Source organism: Bos indicus x Bos taurus, chromosome 11, assembly GCF_003369695.1.
Source record: "Bos indicus x Bos taurus breed Angus x Brahman F1 hybrid chromosome 11, Bos_hybrid_MaternalHap_v2.0, whole genome shotgun sequence".
In the NCBI taxonomy this organism is placed as follows: Eukaryota; Metazoa; Chordata; class Mammalia; order Artiodactyla; family Bovidae; genus Bos; species Bos indicus x Bos taurus.
This window is the reverse complement of record NC_040086.1, coordinates 43,647,276-43,664,144: the sequence shown is the minus strand read 5'-3', so window position 1 is coordinate 43,664,144 and position 16,869 is coordinate 43,647,276. Positions and strand designations below refer to the sequence as shown.

Below are 16,869 nucleotides of genomic sequence, written 5' to 3'. Positions count from 1 at the left end.
CTCAAACTCCTGAAATCACTTCAGTTAGGCCTTACCTCCAGCTGTTCTCCTAAACTACTCTTACCAAGTCACAGTTAACTTTCACATTGCGAAATCCAACGGCTGATTCTAGTCTCCATCTGATTTAACAGCAATAACTACAACATTTTTTTTTTTAAACTTGGCTTCCAGGATACTGCTGGTTTCTCACTGACCTCTGTAGTCTCCTTTATTGTCTTGCTTGTATTCCTGTTTACTTTCTAAATGCTGGACCTCAGGACTCAGGTCACTTACCTTCTCTTTCCTATTTATATTTATACCCTTAGTATGGCAAGTCAGTTTTGTGGCTTTACATGCACTCCAAATTTATATCTCCTACGTGGATCTGTCCTTTAGACTCATATATTTAATAGCCTAGTTGACAGCTCCATTTGGATGATAGGCATCTCAAACCCAACAGTGTCAAACTGAGCTCTTGCCGTACCTCCCACCCAAAACTTGCTCCTCTCAGTCTTTTCCATTTGAGAAAATGGCAACTCTGTCCTTCCAGCTGCTCAGGCCAAAAACCACTTAAGTCATTCTTGATTTCTCTCTTTCTCTCTTGTTCCACAATCCATATCAAATTCTGTTAGTGTTAATACTTTTGAAATATATACAGAATTTGACCACTTTCCAGCCACCTCCATTTTTAACACTCAAGTCAAACCACCGTTGCTTAGATTACTGAAAAAGCTTCATAATTGATCTGCATACAGTTCATTCTTAACACAGGAACCAGAATAAGTCTGTTTTAATGATAGGGCAGATCTTGTCACTTCTCTGCTCAAAACTCTCCAATTGCTTCTTGCTCACTTACAGTAAAAGTCCTTACAAATGATTACAAGGCCCCATATGACACAGCCACTGTTATCCTGCTAACCTCTTCTTACTGTCCCTGTTGCTCACTCTACTAAAGTTACTCTGGCCTATCTGCTGTTTTTCAAGTAAATCAAGATAGCCCCTGCCTCAGGGCCTTTGCATGTGCTGTTTAGGATGCTGTCACCTCAGACATTCATTTGGCCCACTTCTTTACTTCCTTTTGGAAATCTGCTCATTTGTGACCTTCCCAGGAAGCCCTTCCCTGGCCAAACTATTTTAAATTGCACTCCTCTTTCATAATTTGTATCTTTCCCCCTTACTTTACTTTTCTCCTCAGCCCTTGTAATTAACACACTATAGATTTTACTTGTTCATCGTTTATCTCCTTCACAGAATGAAAGCTCCATAACATCAGGGATTATTATTTTGTTTACTGATGTATATGCTGAAGTTAACAACTGTGCTTGACTCTTGTAAAATATAAGTTAAATATTTTTTTAAAAATTTAAATAGGTTAAAAAAATACCCCAAATCAAATATAAAACTGATTTCTCAGGCATCTAGAAGATTAGGCTTGTAATAATCTTAGAGTCTACTATGTGCCTAGCATTAACTATTAGAAATATAGCAGTAAGATTAGGGTTGCCTCAGAACAATTTTGTCTAATGTCAAATACAAATATATTATATACATATATGTATAGTTGCTTAGGTAAGCAATTATAATGTAGGTACCATCCTAAGGATTAGAGTACATCAGGAACCCTGAAAAGGTATGCCTAACCCAGTTCCTAGAAATGATGTCTATATAGAGTTCTGAAAGATGAAGAGGAGTTAGTTAGCTAGATGAAAGAGGTATAGGGTTAAGGGATTTGTCAGGTGGATGGAGTGTAGAAGACATAAAAGCCAGGGAGAAGATAGCTTCTCCTTCTACCTCCACCAGTAGAGGTGGAGATGAGGGGATGAAGGAATTGAGCTTGGCAAAAGATGGGGCTAGAGAACTACTAAACAGAGACAAAATCCTGAAAGTCCTAGAAAAGTCCATGTTAAAGAGATTAGACTTCAACCTAAAGGCAGTTTAGAATAAAGTGTTTTAAGTGAGGTATGACAGAATCAGACTTACTTTTTAGACAGATCACCATGGCTTAAGTATAGAAAATGGGTTAGAAAAAGGAAAAAAGTAACAGATGTGGCAATTGCTTATATAAAGAGGTAAGAAAAAAGCAGGAGTAGATGACTTGGAGGTTCTGGTTTGAATATGTGGGTAGGTGGAGGTACCACTTTCTAGAGAAGGAATATAAGAGGAACAAGTCTGAAACAAAGATGACAAGTGTGATTTTGCATTTTGGATTTGAGTTGCCAAGTAGATATATTCAGAAGTTACTCTGATAAGAGATCTGGTGCTCTTAAGAAGAGATCTGGATTTGTTCTTCTAGTTCTTTTTGATTGAAAATCAAGCAGAAAAGCACTGTCCAAAAGAACTTTCTGTGATGAAAGAAAAAAACATCTGACATCTGCACTATTTAATATGATATTCATGAGTGATACATGGCCATTGAAGAACACCCCAGATATAGATAGCACTAGAGGACAGTATGCAATTACCCAGGAAGCTCAAAAAGAGCTACCATAAAGTTGCCAACATCTGCTGGACCATGGAAAAAGCAAGAGAATTCCAGAAAAACATCTATTTCTGCTTTATTGACTATGCCAAAGCCTTTGACTGTGTGGATCACAACAGACTGTGGAAAATTCTTCAAGAGATGGGAATACCAGCCCACCTGACCTGCCTCTTGAGAAATCTGTATGCAGGTCAAGAAGCAACAGTTAGAACTGGACATGCAACAACAGAATGGTTTTATATAGGAAAAGGAGTACGTCAAGGCTGTATATTGTCACCCTGCTTATTTAACTTATATGCAGAGTACATCATGAGAAACACTGGACTGGAAGAAGCACAAGCTGGAATCAAGATGGCCGGGAGAAATACCAATAACCTCAGATATGCAGTTGACACCACCCTTATGGCAGAAAGTGAAGAGGAACTCAAAAGCCTTTTGATGAAGGTGAAAGTGGGGAGTGAAAAAGTTGGCTTAAAGCTCAACATTCAGAAAATGAAGATCATGGCATCCGGTCCCACCACTTCATGGGAAATAGATGGGGAAACAGTGGAAACAGTGTCAGACTTTATTTTTCTGGGCTCCAAAATCACTACAGATGGTGACTGCAGCCATGAAATTAAAAGACGCTTACTCCTTAGAAGGAAAGTTATGACCAACCTAGATAGCATATTCATAAGCAGAGACATTACTTTGCCCACAAAGATCCATCTAGTCAAGGCTATGGTTTTTCCAGTGGTCATGTATGGATGTGAGAGTTGGACTGCGAAGAAGGCTGAGCGCCAAAGAATTGATGCTTTTGAACTGTAGTGTCGGAGAAGACTCTTGAGAGTCCCTTGGACTGCAAGGAGATCCAACCAGTCCATTCTGAAGGAGATGAGCCCTGGGATTTCTTTGGAAGGAATGATGCTAAAGCTGAAACTCCAGTACTTTGGCCACCTCATGGGAAGAGTTGACTTATTGGAAAAGACTCTGATGCTGGGAGGGATTGGGGGCAGGAGGAGAAGGGGATGACAGAGGATGAGATGGCTGGATGGCATCACTGACTCTATGGACGTGAGTCTGAGTGAATTCCAGGAGTTGGTGATGGACAGGGAGGCCTGGCGTGCTGTGATTCATGGGGTTGCAAAGAGTCGGACACGACTGAGCAACTGAACTGAACTGAACTGAAAGTGAAGTATTTGGAATTTTCAGATGAATACTTAAATGAGGCATATATATTCTATGCTATCATTAATAATGCTTAATAGCTAAAAGTAAATGGTTAAAAGCACTATCTTTCCAAGATACCCCATGATTGCACTGTAAATTATTCTGAGGAAAATCTTTAAAGTTTAGTCAAGTTGGCTGAGAAGCAATATAAAGCAGGTTACTTTAGTTTTTAAGAGTTTGCAGACTTTGCAGTCAGAATCCATTCTCAGTGACGTGGTGGAACAGATCCTTATGAAGTATAATTTCAGATAAAACAAATTCAGACTGAGGCACAAACATCAGTGCCCAACAGCTCTGAGTACTAGTAGGAGGAGTAAGGGAAATGTAGTAATGTTTTTTTAAAGAAAGAAGAAACTCACCGTATACAAAAATAAACTCAAAAGGGATTAAAGACCGAAATGTAAGGCCGGACACTAAAAAAACTTAGAAGAAAACATAGACATGACACTCTTTGATATAAATTGCAGCAAGATCTTTTTTGATACAACTCCTAGAGCAATGAAAATAAAAACAAAAATTAACAAATGGGATTTAATTTAACTTAAAAGATTTTGCACACCAAAGGACCATAAGCAAAACAAGAAGATAACCCTCAGAATGAGAGAAAATATTTGCAAACAAAGCAACTAACAAGAGGATCAATCTCCAAAATATACAAACAGCTCATGCAGCTCAATATCAAACAATAAGTAACTCAGAAGGCAGAGGATCTAAACAGACATTTCTCCAAAGAAGACATATAGATGGCCAAATAGCACATGAAAAGACGACCAACATCAGAAATGCAAATCAAAACTACAATGAAGCCTCACCTCACACAGGTCAGAATGGCCACCATCAAAAAATTTACAAACAATAAATGCTGGAGAGGGTGTGGAGATAAGGGAACTCTCCTACACTGTTGGTGGAAATGTGAATTGCAACAGCCACTATGGAGAACAGTATGGAGCTTCCTTACAAAGCTGAAAACAGAACTACCAGATAACCCAGCAATCTCACTCCTGGGCATATAACCCAGAGAAAACCATAACTGGAAAAGATACACTCACCCTAATGTTCACTGAAGCATTATTTACAATAGCCAGGACGTGGAAACAAGCTAAATGTCCATCAACAGAGGCATGGATAAAGAAGATGTGGTAATATTCCATTATATACCATGGAATATTATCACCCAGCCATAAAAAAGACAAAAAATGCCATTTGCAGCAACATGGATGAACCTAGACTGTCATACTGAGTAAAGTAAGTCAGACAAAGACAGACAAATATCACGTGACATGGTTTCTATGTGGAATCTAAAAATAAGGCTACAAACAAACTTATTTACGTAACAGAAGTAGAGTCATGGCTGTACAAAACAAACTTACGGTTACCAGGGGATAAATGTGGGGAAGAATTAATTGAGAGATTCGGATTGACTAGACACACTACTATATATAAAACAGATAACTAGTAAGAACCTGCAATACAGCACAGGAAAATCTACTCAAAACTCTGTAATGGCCTACGTGGGACAGGGATCTAAAAAAAAAAAAATGTGGATATATGTATAACTGATTTACTTTGCTGTACACTTGAAACTAACACAACATTGTAAATCAACCATACTCCAATAAAAATTAAAAAAAAAAGAAGAAGAAATGTAAGGGGAGAAGTTAAGGGAAAGACATACACATAGTAGAGATGGAAGTGTGCCACTAATAAATGACTTATAAAAGTAACTATTAAAGTAATGTGAATGTCACAAATACTAAAGGTCCAAGAGTATCAGGAGTTTGATAGCCAGTCACTTGCACAAACAAGCTGTTTTTAATCAGCTTAAATTATAAATCTGTTGATTTCTACTGTATATTACAGTTGTGTTCAAAAACGAAAAAAATTTGTGACTGTAACAGAAATGACTGATCTTATACTTAGCTAAAGAACAATTTAATTTTATCAAGATTACAAAACAGTACCTATAAGTCGAGGAATAACTGTTTTGTTGATGACAGTAGACAAGATTTTCTTATCAGAACTATCTTCCTTCTTTGAATCTTCCATACTGCAATCTATAAATTCTTCTATAGATGTAAACCATGGCATCTGTTTTAAACCTATGGAATCAAACTTATAAATAAAATTATCCAAGTTATAAATAAATTCTTAATTTTTATCTTTATATAGTTAACTTTTTCAGTAATTACCAGAGCTTTTCTAAGGATCAAAGGAGAATAATTCCATATTTTAACCCAACATATACAGAGGGCTACAGTTTATAGGGTCACAGAGAGTTGGAGACAACTGAAGCGACAGCACTCACGCACATACAGTACTAGACCACCAAGGCTAGACAGCATGACATGACTAACACATGATGTCTAGGCAGTGAGACAGGATACTATATTTCACGTGTTTATTGATGTCCAGAAATGCCCCCCTGTGTTTAGGACCTACTAAATGGCAGGTACTGTTAGGAACAAAATATACATTTATAACAATAGCAGTTAAAATATCCATGGTATTTGCTTTTAAAGATATACTTACCTTATACAAAATTCACTCTGGCTCTCCCAAGTCTCACTGGCACAAATGTATACTTTGCATGTGGCTTATCTTATTATTAAGCAAACAGCAGATGGCCAATTACTATTTGATGAATGACTGAATGAACAGATCTTTGCTATGTGTGACAGAATACTCAATTCAGCTTGAGTGGTTAACAACTAGGCTGTCGTCCAACCAGCTACCTTAGGGATAAGCCTGGTTCCTAAACTAAGAACACTGTATGGCCCTGAACCTAACAGAAAGTCTAAAGGCATGATGACTAGGGCAGAGGAAGATCCGCCTTAGTCAAGCAAAAGGGATTCACCCTTTGTTAAGTCTTTATTTTCAGCTCTCCTCTCTTCCTAGAATTTCATTTTCTCATTTCTGTTTGCTTAACCACATGGATGTCCCATCATCATTTCATTGTCTATAATGTAAAACTTCCTTGAAAACCTTTTCCCTCTTTGAAAAGACACCATTTCTATGAATGGAACTACCGTTGTCCTAATAACTTAGAATCCAAACCTTGGGGTCACTATTTTGATGTTTTGTTAGGGTTATTCGCAGCAGTTTATTGATTCTTCATAAAATCACTTGTAATCAACCCTTTCTTTCCTCTTTGCTATGTCACTATCACCCTGTGTGAGGAACTCATCTCCTTGGACTTGGGCTACAGCAACTGCCTTTCAGTTATCTTCACCTCTTTCTCTCTACGCTCCAAGTTAGCCTATTGCTCAGAGCTTCCTAAATCATTACCTTCATCACGTCACTCCTCCCATTACCTATCAAAACAAGTTCCTTTCTCTTGATTTACAATCTATGCAGTCTCTACAAGACTACTATTTCTCCCCATGTACCTTTACAAAACACCTTTTCCTTCCTTGCTCTCTTCTTATTTAAATTCTATATACCCTTTAAATCCTCATTTAAATTCCTCATCTTCATTGTAGCTTTCCTAGCCAAGTATTCCCATTATGTCATCTCCAACGTCAGAACTCTTGGTACCTATTTTGAATTTCACTCAGATTGTAAAATTCTTATGGTCTGCTGCTAAGTCACTTCAGTCGTGTCCGATTCTGTGTGACCCCATAGACGGCAGTCCACCAGGCTCCCCCGTCCCTGGGATTCTCCAGGCAAGAACACTGGAGTGGGTTGCCATTGCCTTCGCCAATGCATGTAAGTGAAAAGTGAAAGTGAAGTCGCTCAGTCGTGTCCGACTCTGTGCGACCCCATGGACTGCCGCCTACCAGGCTCCTCCGTCCATGGGATTTTCCAGACAAGAGTACTGGAGTGGGGTGCCATTGCCTTCTCCGTCTTATGGTCTAATATTACCTTTATTTTTTGAGTGATCTTCAACTTATCACAGAAGATTTTTTTAAAGTGTTTCCTTTACTGATGTGTTAGCCTTAAAACAGAGTGAGAACCAAGAAATGGTAAATGACTACTCCAAAGCATGATTATTAATTCCATCCCTAAGGGTGAGGTATTTTATATTATAGTTAACCTGATAACAAGAGGACTGAAGTAACTAAATGTGATCAGGATTATTTTTTTCACGTTAAGCTCATATACCTTAAGAGGGTTCCAGTCAATCAACTGAAATCGTATTAGGGGATTTAAAAGCTTCGGAATGCATAAACTAATGAAAGCTTCATAATAAGAATCAGGAAACTTTTCTCGCCATTGTCGAAATTTCAATAAAATATTCTGGATATTACAAAAATCACTGTGTACATCTTCAAAAATCTTCTTATGATCCTGTAAAATGTCACCTGTGAAGAAAATGAGTCTCTGTATATTACACATTTTACATTTGTGATCTTTAAGTTTGATTCCTATAAACATAGTTATGTATAACTTATGTAATCAACTGAGTTGAAAGTTATTCTTGACATTAACATATAAATAGTTTTAATTAAAAAAAAACACCTTAGTAACAACTGATACTGATAAAATCTACCATTTATTAAGCCCTTGTTATATGCCAAAACATTATAAACACATTATCTCATGTCATTATCATAACTATCTTCCCTAAAAGGTAAGTGTTTCTAGCCTATCTGTTTACAGACAAAGAAAAAGCAAACAACAATATCAGATACAGTGAAGTCAAGTAATTCGCTTAAGGTCACACAGAATAGATTCCCTCTTTGAACTCATCTATTTGACTGTAAAGCCTACATTCTTTCAGCTGTACATATTTTACCTCCTTACAATGCTAAAAATGGACTTTACTATAAATTCAATTCAAATTCAAACTCCGGGAGATTGTGAAGGACAGGAAAGCCTGCCATGCTGCAGTCCATGGGATTGCAAAGAGCTGGACATGACTGAGCGACTGAACAACAAATAGGGACTTCCGTGGTGGTGCAGTGGCTAAGACCCCAAGCTCCCAATGCAGCAGGCCTAGGTTCAATCCCTGGTCAGGGAACTAGATCCCACAAGCCACAGTTAAGACCTGGCACAGCCAAATAAATAAGTATTTTAAAGAACTGAAAGAAATGATAAAATAGAAAGTATGTAGCAGAGAAATGAAGCCAAAAATGTTCATGGCTCATTTATAACAGGAGATGAAAAAGGTTGAGGGGAAAAAACTATAAAGATGCAGGAATACTCATCCTACTTCTCCATTTTATCCATTCTTTCAGAGTTAAAGACAAGTCTAATAAGGAAAAAAAAGTATTATTTATTCTGAATTTTCCCAACTATATTGGATAGCTTAATATAAGGGCAATCATGGCAAAGATTTTCTATCATTTCAGTACTTCAATTAAGACACATCAGAAACTTGATAACTGACCTTGGCTTTTTTGGAAGTCAATCATGTCTGCTGAAGACAGTTCATCATCACTAGATGTTCCTTCTTCATGAGTACAATTCCCAGAAAGAACCCTTGCTTGTCTTCTTCGTGCCCTGTATTTTGCAATAAACCAAAAATAAAATATGAAAATAAATGCTTTAAAACAAAAAGTAAAAGTCATCATTACTTAAAATGCCCAGAAATAAACAATCATACTTTCACACAATTTTATATTAATATTTTTGATATTTTAACTTCATTAATCTGAACTGATTCTCTCTCTTATTCTTGTTAGACACTCCCATAATTTGGAAAAAGGAGTAACAATGTATTTAGGACTAGCTTCCTATGAGACAGTCCCAACCTGATAAATACCACTTTATACATTCCTTCTAACTAATTCAAATACATAAGTGTGTCTTTAAACCATGGGGTAGAGGACTGTTTAACTAAATTTTGGTTTTACACCATTCTCACAGATTAATATGCCAGGTTATAGGCATTTATACTATATGATTAACTATATTTAAACTATGAAAAATACTTGCTCAGTGATGCTTTAAGTCTTTAGTTACCTTCGAGATTCAGCCTCTTCTAAAATCCACTGAGTTTTTTCATCCATAGCCAAGCTTTTATTTATTGATGTCTCAGGTTTGCCTGTTAATGAATAAAATTGATTTTATACTGTAAATTCTAAAAAGAAATACAGTGAAACATTTTGAAAACAAAAGTTATATTTTAGGTATGTATACATATTTGTATATATAAACATCCATACATAGACTATGCTTAAATTGCATATTTCATCATGCAATGAAATTGCAATGTTAACTCTCTACCACAATATTAATAGGTATTGAGTTTGCTAATCTAATAAAATGTACCTTGTCTGGTGAATATAGTTCAGCACTCAAGAACAGTAACAAAAATAAAGTTTCTTTCCCTTGTATTCTTTTTCAGCAGTTTTCACCATTTTTTTTTTCCTGTCCCTATGGTCAAATTCTAGAAACACATTACCAATACGTCATTCATATTATCTCCTATTTTAGCATATACTGCAACTTATGGCCAACTAAATGTCATATATTTGAGTCATTCTGATTTTGCTTTTATCATCTACTTGATGTTGTGGTCTCATTTCTTTCACTATACCCTGACAGCACCTTAATCAAAGGAAGACATCTCTGCAAATACAAAATCAGTGTGAGAATTAAAGGGCTGCATCCAATTCTTTATTAATATAATGAGATCTTATAGACGATTCTATACTGAAACCCACCAGAATTTCTTTAACTTCCACAATCAATCTGTGGAAAATTTATAAAGTTAGGCTTCTGACACAGTCTATATGTTTATGTCGTCATCTCAAAATAATCATTAAATGGTCATATAAATATTTTCTTTCAAACACTAAGTGATTAGAAGTCATAATTTTAATTTTTTTAGATTTGGACTTAATTTAAGACATTTTGAAGCCCAGATTTTAAAATGGTTTGGGAATTTTAGAAGAGGGTAGGTGAAAGGTCAGTGGGAAAATACACAATAAACATTTTTTATATAGTAATAGAAATATTTTTATCTTTTAGCTAACAATTTAGCTTAATGAAGAAAAAATCACATTGAACATGAAAAACACTAACATGATAACTGTTGTAAATACGCTGATTCATGTTTTAATTCATCTTGCCTGCGTTTCATAAAGATCATGGCTTGTTTTAAAAGGAGTGCGTGCATGGCTGATTCTATTTCTTGGATGCTGATAATCTGAAATACATACATAAGTAACATTTTGTGGGTGGTCATTAAATGATTATAAAAAATAATTATATATAAGCACATTATATGCTCAAATTTCATATAACAGAAACATTTTTAACACTATCACATTTCAATTAAATGAACATTGTGAGGAATAGACATAGCTTCCAATACTTATAATACTAATAAAACCAGGAAATAAACATTGTACCAAAACAGCTATAAATATCATAAATAATAAAACCTAACTTGGCTGGAGTCAGAAACATGGATAAAAGTGGCTAGAAAAGAAAAATTCTTTTTTGAGATAGAAGAGAAGGAAATGATGACTTAGTATATATAAAACAAAAACAGTGTGATATGATACCTCACTGTAGTTTTGATACACATTTCTCTACTAGCAATGACATCAGATGTTTTAAAATTTTTATGTTAATCATTGTTTTATACATACCAAGTCCTTAAATTGGGGTCTTGAGTTGTCCTTTTCTTAAAGTAGACTAATCACTTTAAAAATACACTCTACTTTCTTCATTACTTTTAATTTACTTTTAAAAGATTACCAGATTAGTTTCTCCCCTATTGTTACACTGGTTACAAAGGTCAACAACAAAAAGTCTACATATAGCAAATACTGGAGAGGCTGTGGAGAAAAGGGAACCCTCCTACACTGTTGCTGGGTGTATAAGCTGGTGCAGCTACTATGAAAAACAATATGGTGGCTCCTTAAAAAACTAGAGTTTCCATATGATCCTGAAAAAACTAGAGTTTCCATATATGCCACTCTTGGGCATATATCTGGAGAAAACTCTAATTCAGATACATGGCATCCCAATGTTCATAGCAACATTATTTACAAGAGCCAAGACATGGAAGCAACCTAAATGTCCCTGAATGATGCCTGGATAAGGATGATGTGCTGTATAGATGTATACACACACACACACTAGAATACAACCCAGCCATAAAATAATAATGCCATTTGCAGCAGCAGGGATACACCTAGAGACAATAATACTAAATGAAGTTAAGTCAGAAAGAGAAAGACAAATATATTATGATATTACTTATCTGTGGAATATAAAATATGATAAAAATCAATCTATGGGGAGGAATAAACCAGGAGTCTGAGAATAGCAGATACAAACTACTATATACAAAAAAGCAACCAGATCCTACTATACACCACAGGGAACTATATTCAACATCCTGAAATACACCATAATGGAAAAGAATATGAAAAGAACATACACATATATAACTGAATCACTTTGCTATATACCAGGAACTAACACAACATTGTAAATCAACTATACTTCAGTTAAAATTTAAAAGAAAAAAACAAAAAGCACACCTAATATCAAAAAAGGACTTCCTGGGTAGCACAGCAGTAACAATCTGCCAGCCAAGCAGGAGATGTGGGTTTGATCCCTGAGTCAAGAAGATCCCCTGGAGAATGAAACGGCAGCCCACTCCAGTATTCTTGCCTGGGAAATCCCATGGACAGAGAAGCCTGGCAGGCTTCATGGGGTCAAAAAGGAGTTGGACACAACTTAGTGACTAAACAACAACAACAAATATCAAAAAACCATCTCAACAAAATCAAAAGACAAAACAAATTGGAATGTATACCTACATCAAATAGGATAAAGCACTAAAATTTTTAAGCAATAGAAAGCTGTTCATCATATACTGGGAAAAAGGAAAAAAACCCACAAAAACAAACCCACGGTATGAACAAGAAGATAGCAGGGTAAAGGACACAAATAATTCACTACAAGAAAACTGTATGTGTTAAGAAAACAAATGACTTGTGAGATCAAAATAAATACATAAAAACTAAATACACTAGAAACTGATAAAACTTTTCTGAAGGATAATTTAGTAATGTTTCATAAGCCTTAATGTATTTAGACACTTTGACTTAGTAATTCAATTTCTAGAACTTTTCTTAAACAGACAGAATTTTAAAAATTTATATTGCTATTTCAGTCAGTTCAGTTCAGTTGCTGAGTCATGTCCGACTCTTTGTGACCCCATGGACTGCAGCCTGCCAGGCTTCCCTGTACATCACCACCTCCCGGAGCTTGCTCAAACTCTTGTCCATTGAATCAGTGATGCCATACAACCATCTCATCCTCTGTCATCCCCGTCTCCTCCTGCCTTCAATCTTACCCAACATCAGGGTCTTTTCTAATGAGTAAGCTGTTCGCATCAGGTGGCCAAAGCACTGGAGCTTCAGCTTCATCATCAGTCCTTCCAGTGAATTTTCAGGACTGATTTCCTTTAGGACTGACTGGTTTGATCTCCTTGCAGTACAAGGGACTCTCAAGAGTCCTCTCCAACACAATTAAAAAGCATCAATTCTTTGTATTTAGTTTTCTTTATGGTCCAACTCTCACATCCATACATGATTACTGGAAAAACCACAGCTTTGACTAGACAGACCTTTGTCAGCAAAGTAATGTCTCTGCTTTTTGATATGTTGTCTAATCTGTCATAGCTTTTCTTCCAAGGAGCAAGTGTCTTCTAAATTCATGGCTGCGGTCACCATTTGCAGTGAGTATTGAGTCCAAGAAAATAAAGTCTATCACTGTTTCCATTGTTTCCCCATCTATTTGCCATGAAGTGATAGGACTGGATACCATGATCTTCATACTTTGAATGTTGAGTTTTAAGCCAGGTTTTTCATTCTCCTCTTTCACCTTCATCAAGAGGCTCTTTAGTTCCTCTTTCTGCCATAAGGGGAGTGTCATCTGCGTATTTGAGGTTATTGATATTTCTCCTGGCAATCTTGATTCCAGCTTGTGTTTCATCCAGCCTGGCATTTTGCATGATATACTCTACATATAAGTTAAATAAACAGGGTGACAATACACAACCTTGACGTACTCCTTTTCCAATTTGTAACTAGTCTGTTGTTCCATGTTCAGTTCTAACTGTTGCTTCCTGACCTGCATACAGATTTCTCAGAAGGCAGGTCAGGTGGTCTGGTATTCCCATCTCTTGAAGAATTTTCCACAGTATGTTGTGATCCACAGTCAAAGGCTTTAGCATAGTCAATCAAGCAGAAGTAGATGTTTTTCTGTAACTCTCTTGCTTTTTCTATGATCCAGTGGATGTTGGCAATTTGATCTCTGGTTCCTCTGCCTTTTCTAAATCCAGCTTGAACATCTGGAAATTCTCGGTTCATGTACTACTGAAGCCTCACTTGGAGAATATTGAGCATTTCTTTACTAGCGTGTGAGATGAGTGCAATTGTGTGGTAGTTTGAACATTCTTTGGCATTGCCTTTCTTTGGGCTTGGAATGAAAATTGACCTTTTCCAGTCCTGTATCCATACTGAGTTTTCCAAATTTGTTTACATATTCAGTGCAGCACTTTCACAGCATCATCTTTTAGGATTTGAAATAGCTCAACTGGAATTCCATTACCTCCACTAGCTTTGTTTGTAGTGACGCTTCCTAAGACCCACTTGACTTCGCATTCCAGGATGTCTGGCTCTAGGTGAGTGACCACACCACTGTGGTTATCTGGGTCATTAAGATCTTTTTTATATAGTTCTTTTGTGTATTCTTGCCACCTCTTCTTAATATCTTCTGCTTCTTTAGGTCCATATCGTTTCTGTCCTTTATTGTGCCCATCTTTGCATGAAATGTTCCTTTGATATAGCTAATTTTCTTGAAGAGATTTCTAGTCTTTCTCATTCTATTGTTTTCCTCTATTTCTTTGCACTGATCACTGAAGAAGGCTTTCTTATCTCTCCCTGCTATTCTTTGAAACTCTGCATTCAGATGGGTATATCTTTCCTTTTCTCCTTTGCCTTTAGCTTCTCTTCTTTTCACAGCTATTTGTAAGCCCTCTTCAGACAACCTTTTTGCCTTTTTGCATTTTTTTTTCTTGGGGATGGTCTTGATCACTGCCTCCTGTACAATGTAATGAACCTCTGTCCATATTTCTTCTATTTGCATGTAAATATTGCTATTTACATGTTCCAAAATGATTACAAAAACACCTAACTGTCCAACATTAAGGGAATACCTAATATTCCACTATCCCCACTCCAGTACTCTTGCCTGGAAAATCCCATGGATGGAAGAGCCTGGTAGGCTGCAGTCCATGTTAAGGGTCGGACACGACTGAGCGACTTCACTTTCACTTTTCACTTTCATGCATTGGAGAAGGAAATGGCAACCCACTCCAGTGTCTTGCCTGGAGAATTCCAGGGACGGGGGAGCCTGGTGGGCTGCCGTCTATGGGGTCGCACAGAGTCGGACAGGACTGAAGTGACTTAGCAGTAGCAGTACATCAAAAATAGGTAGGAAGAATACTAGATGAAGTACCTAGTTATGGGATTTAAACTAAAAAAAAAAAAAAATCACATGGTAAGGGAATTTCTGTATAAAAAGGAAATGATTCAGTATTTATAGACACATACCTTTTCATTAAGACAGTCAATTAAATTTTCCACATAAATTTTCATGCTTTTATAGAATTTAAAACTTAGAGTTTGATTTGATGAATTCTCTAGGTTCTGGATGGTACTCTTTGAGCTCTTGATATCTTGTATATATTTTTCATATTCTCTTAGATGTGAGCGGTGAGTGTCCTGTAGTAATGTTAATCTAAATAAATAGAAAATAAACATAAAAATTGCTTTATATTACAAATGTATTTCTATTATAGTAAGTAGCAGTCTAATGGGAGAAAGCAATGGCACCCCACTACAGTACTCTTGCCTGGAAAATCCCATGGACGGGGGAGCCTGGTAGGCTGCAGTCCATGGGGTCGCTAGGAGTCGGACACGACTGAGCGACTTCACTTTCACTTTTCACTTTCATGCATTGGAGAAGGAAATGGCAACCCACTCCAGTGTTCTTGCCTGGAGAATCCCAGGGACAGGATTCCCACCTGGGAATTCGCACCAGGGCTGCCGTCTATGGGGTCGCACAGAGTCAGACACGACTGACATGACTTAGCAGCAGCAGCAGTCTAATGAAAATTTTTTCAGAGCTACCTTATAAAGACCACCAAGGAAACTGACAATCATATAAACCTGGGTTTATAAGACCTGTGGAGCAAAGGAAAATTCCACGATAAGAGAGGCTTCAAAGGGAAAGGTAGCATAGGACATGGAGAGATTTTTAGGTGCTACAGCTAATCTCAGGGTCGTCTTAGAGGACAAGTTAGTGTGGATCGATCAGAATTTGTAAACTAGGTGACCTGCTACAATAATCGTGCAAAGTCTCTTCAGTCATGTCCCACTCTGTGACCCTAGGGACTGTAGCCTTCCAGGCTCCTCTGTCCATGAGATTCTCCAGGCAACAGTACTGGACTGGGATGCAATGCCCTCCTCCTCCATACGTGTACTTACTTTATATAGGCAGTAACAGTCTTTCTTTTGCAATGTTTCAAAGGGTCGGGTATGTGCGGAGTCTGAGGTGGTCCAGTCTTCCAATCTTGATGAGCATCTCTGGACCTTTAATCTTGCCTCAGGTGGTTTCACTGCTTGCATTTCTCTTCAAGCTGTTGTTCAGGACATTGCTCTTTTTTTACACTTCGGGTCTCCTGCCTTGAAGAGATGTAAGGGAACTGCACACAACCTAGTCTTGATTAGACAAGGCTACGTGAGTACAGGATCTAGTTGGTCCAGTCTCCTAATCTTGACGAGCTTCTCTGGACCTTTAATCTTGCCTAGGGTGGTTTCATTGCTGTTCCTCCTTTGTTTAGCAACTGTACTGCCATTTGGAACAGAGAGAGGGTCATGGAAACTAGAGTCTAGCCTATAATAAATGATGGGGGAAAAAAAAAAAGGCCTCAATACCTAGGAGCTCCGCAGGACCCTGCTAGGCTCAACACCTCCTTTTCTTTGATACTCCTCTATCTTGAGGACCACTGAATCCTTCCCATTTCTCTTCAAGCTGCTGCTCAGGACACTGCTTTTTCACACTTTCAGGAGCATCGGGTCTCCTGCTTTGAAGAGATGTAAAGGAGCTTCCAGGCAAGGCGGAGACCTTGTCCCATTTCAGGTGAGTTTTCCAGCACAGCTTCACAAGCGACGTCTTAATAATGTCCTTGTTGTTACTGTTGTTCAGTTGCTCCATGTCTGACTCTT

General features: G+C 37.3%; 1 protein-coding gene across 8 annotated transcripts in view; it reads right to left on the bottom strand.

The window, feature by feature from the left end:
* Positions 1-16,869, bottom strand: part of GCFC2 (GC-rich sequence DNA-binding factor 2) — an 81,220-nt gene that overhangs the window by 20,544 nt on the left and 43,807 nt on the right. For 2 of the 8 annotated variants that reach the window (XR_003513368.1, XM_027555390.1), the window contains 6 exons: positions 15,193-15,379; positions 10,637-10,760; positions 9,572-9,653; positions 8,997-9,109; positions 7,769-7,968; positions 5,629-5,779 (listed from right to left, as the gene is read on the bottom strand). Coding sequence is in view for 4 of the 8 variants with exons in the window: in XM_027555390.1 (XP_027411191.1) it covers positions 5,629-5,779; positions 7,769-7,968; positions 8,997-9,109; positions 9,572-9,653; positions 10,637-10,760; positions 15,193-15,379 (857 nt within the window). In the remaining 4 variants the exon portion in view is untranslated. Of the gene's footprint in view, positions 1-5,628; positions 5,780-7,768; positions 7,969-8,996; positions 9,110-9,571; positions 9,654-10,636; positions 10,761-15,192; positions 15,380-16,128; positions 16,327-16,869 lie in introns of those variants that run through there. The other 6 variants (XM_027555392.1, XM_027555391.1, XR_003513365.1 and 3 more) reach the window with 6 other exon arrangements.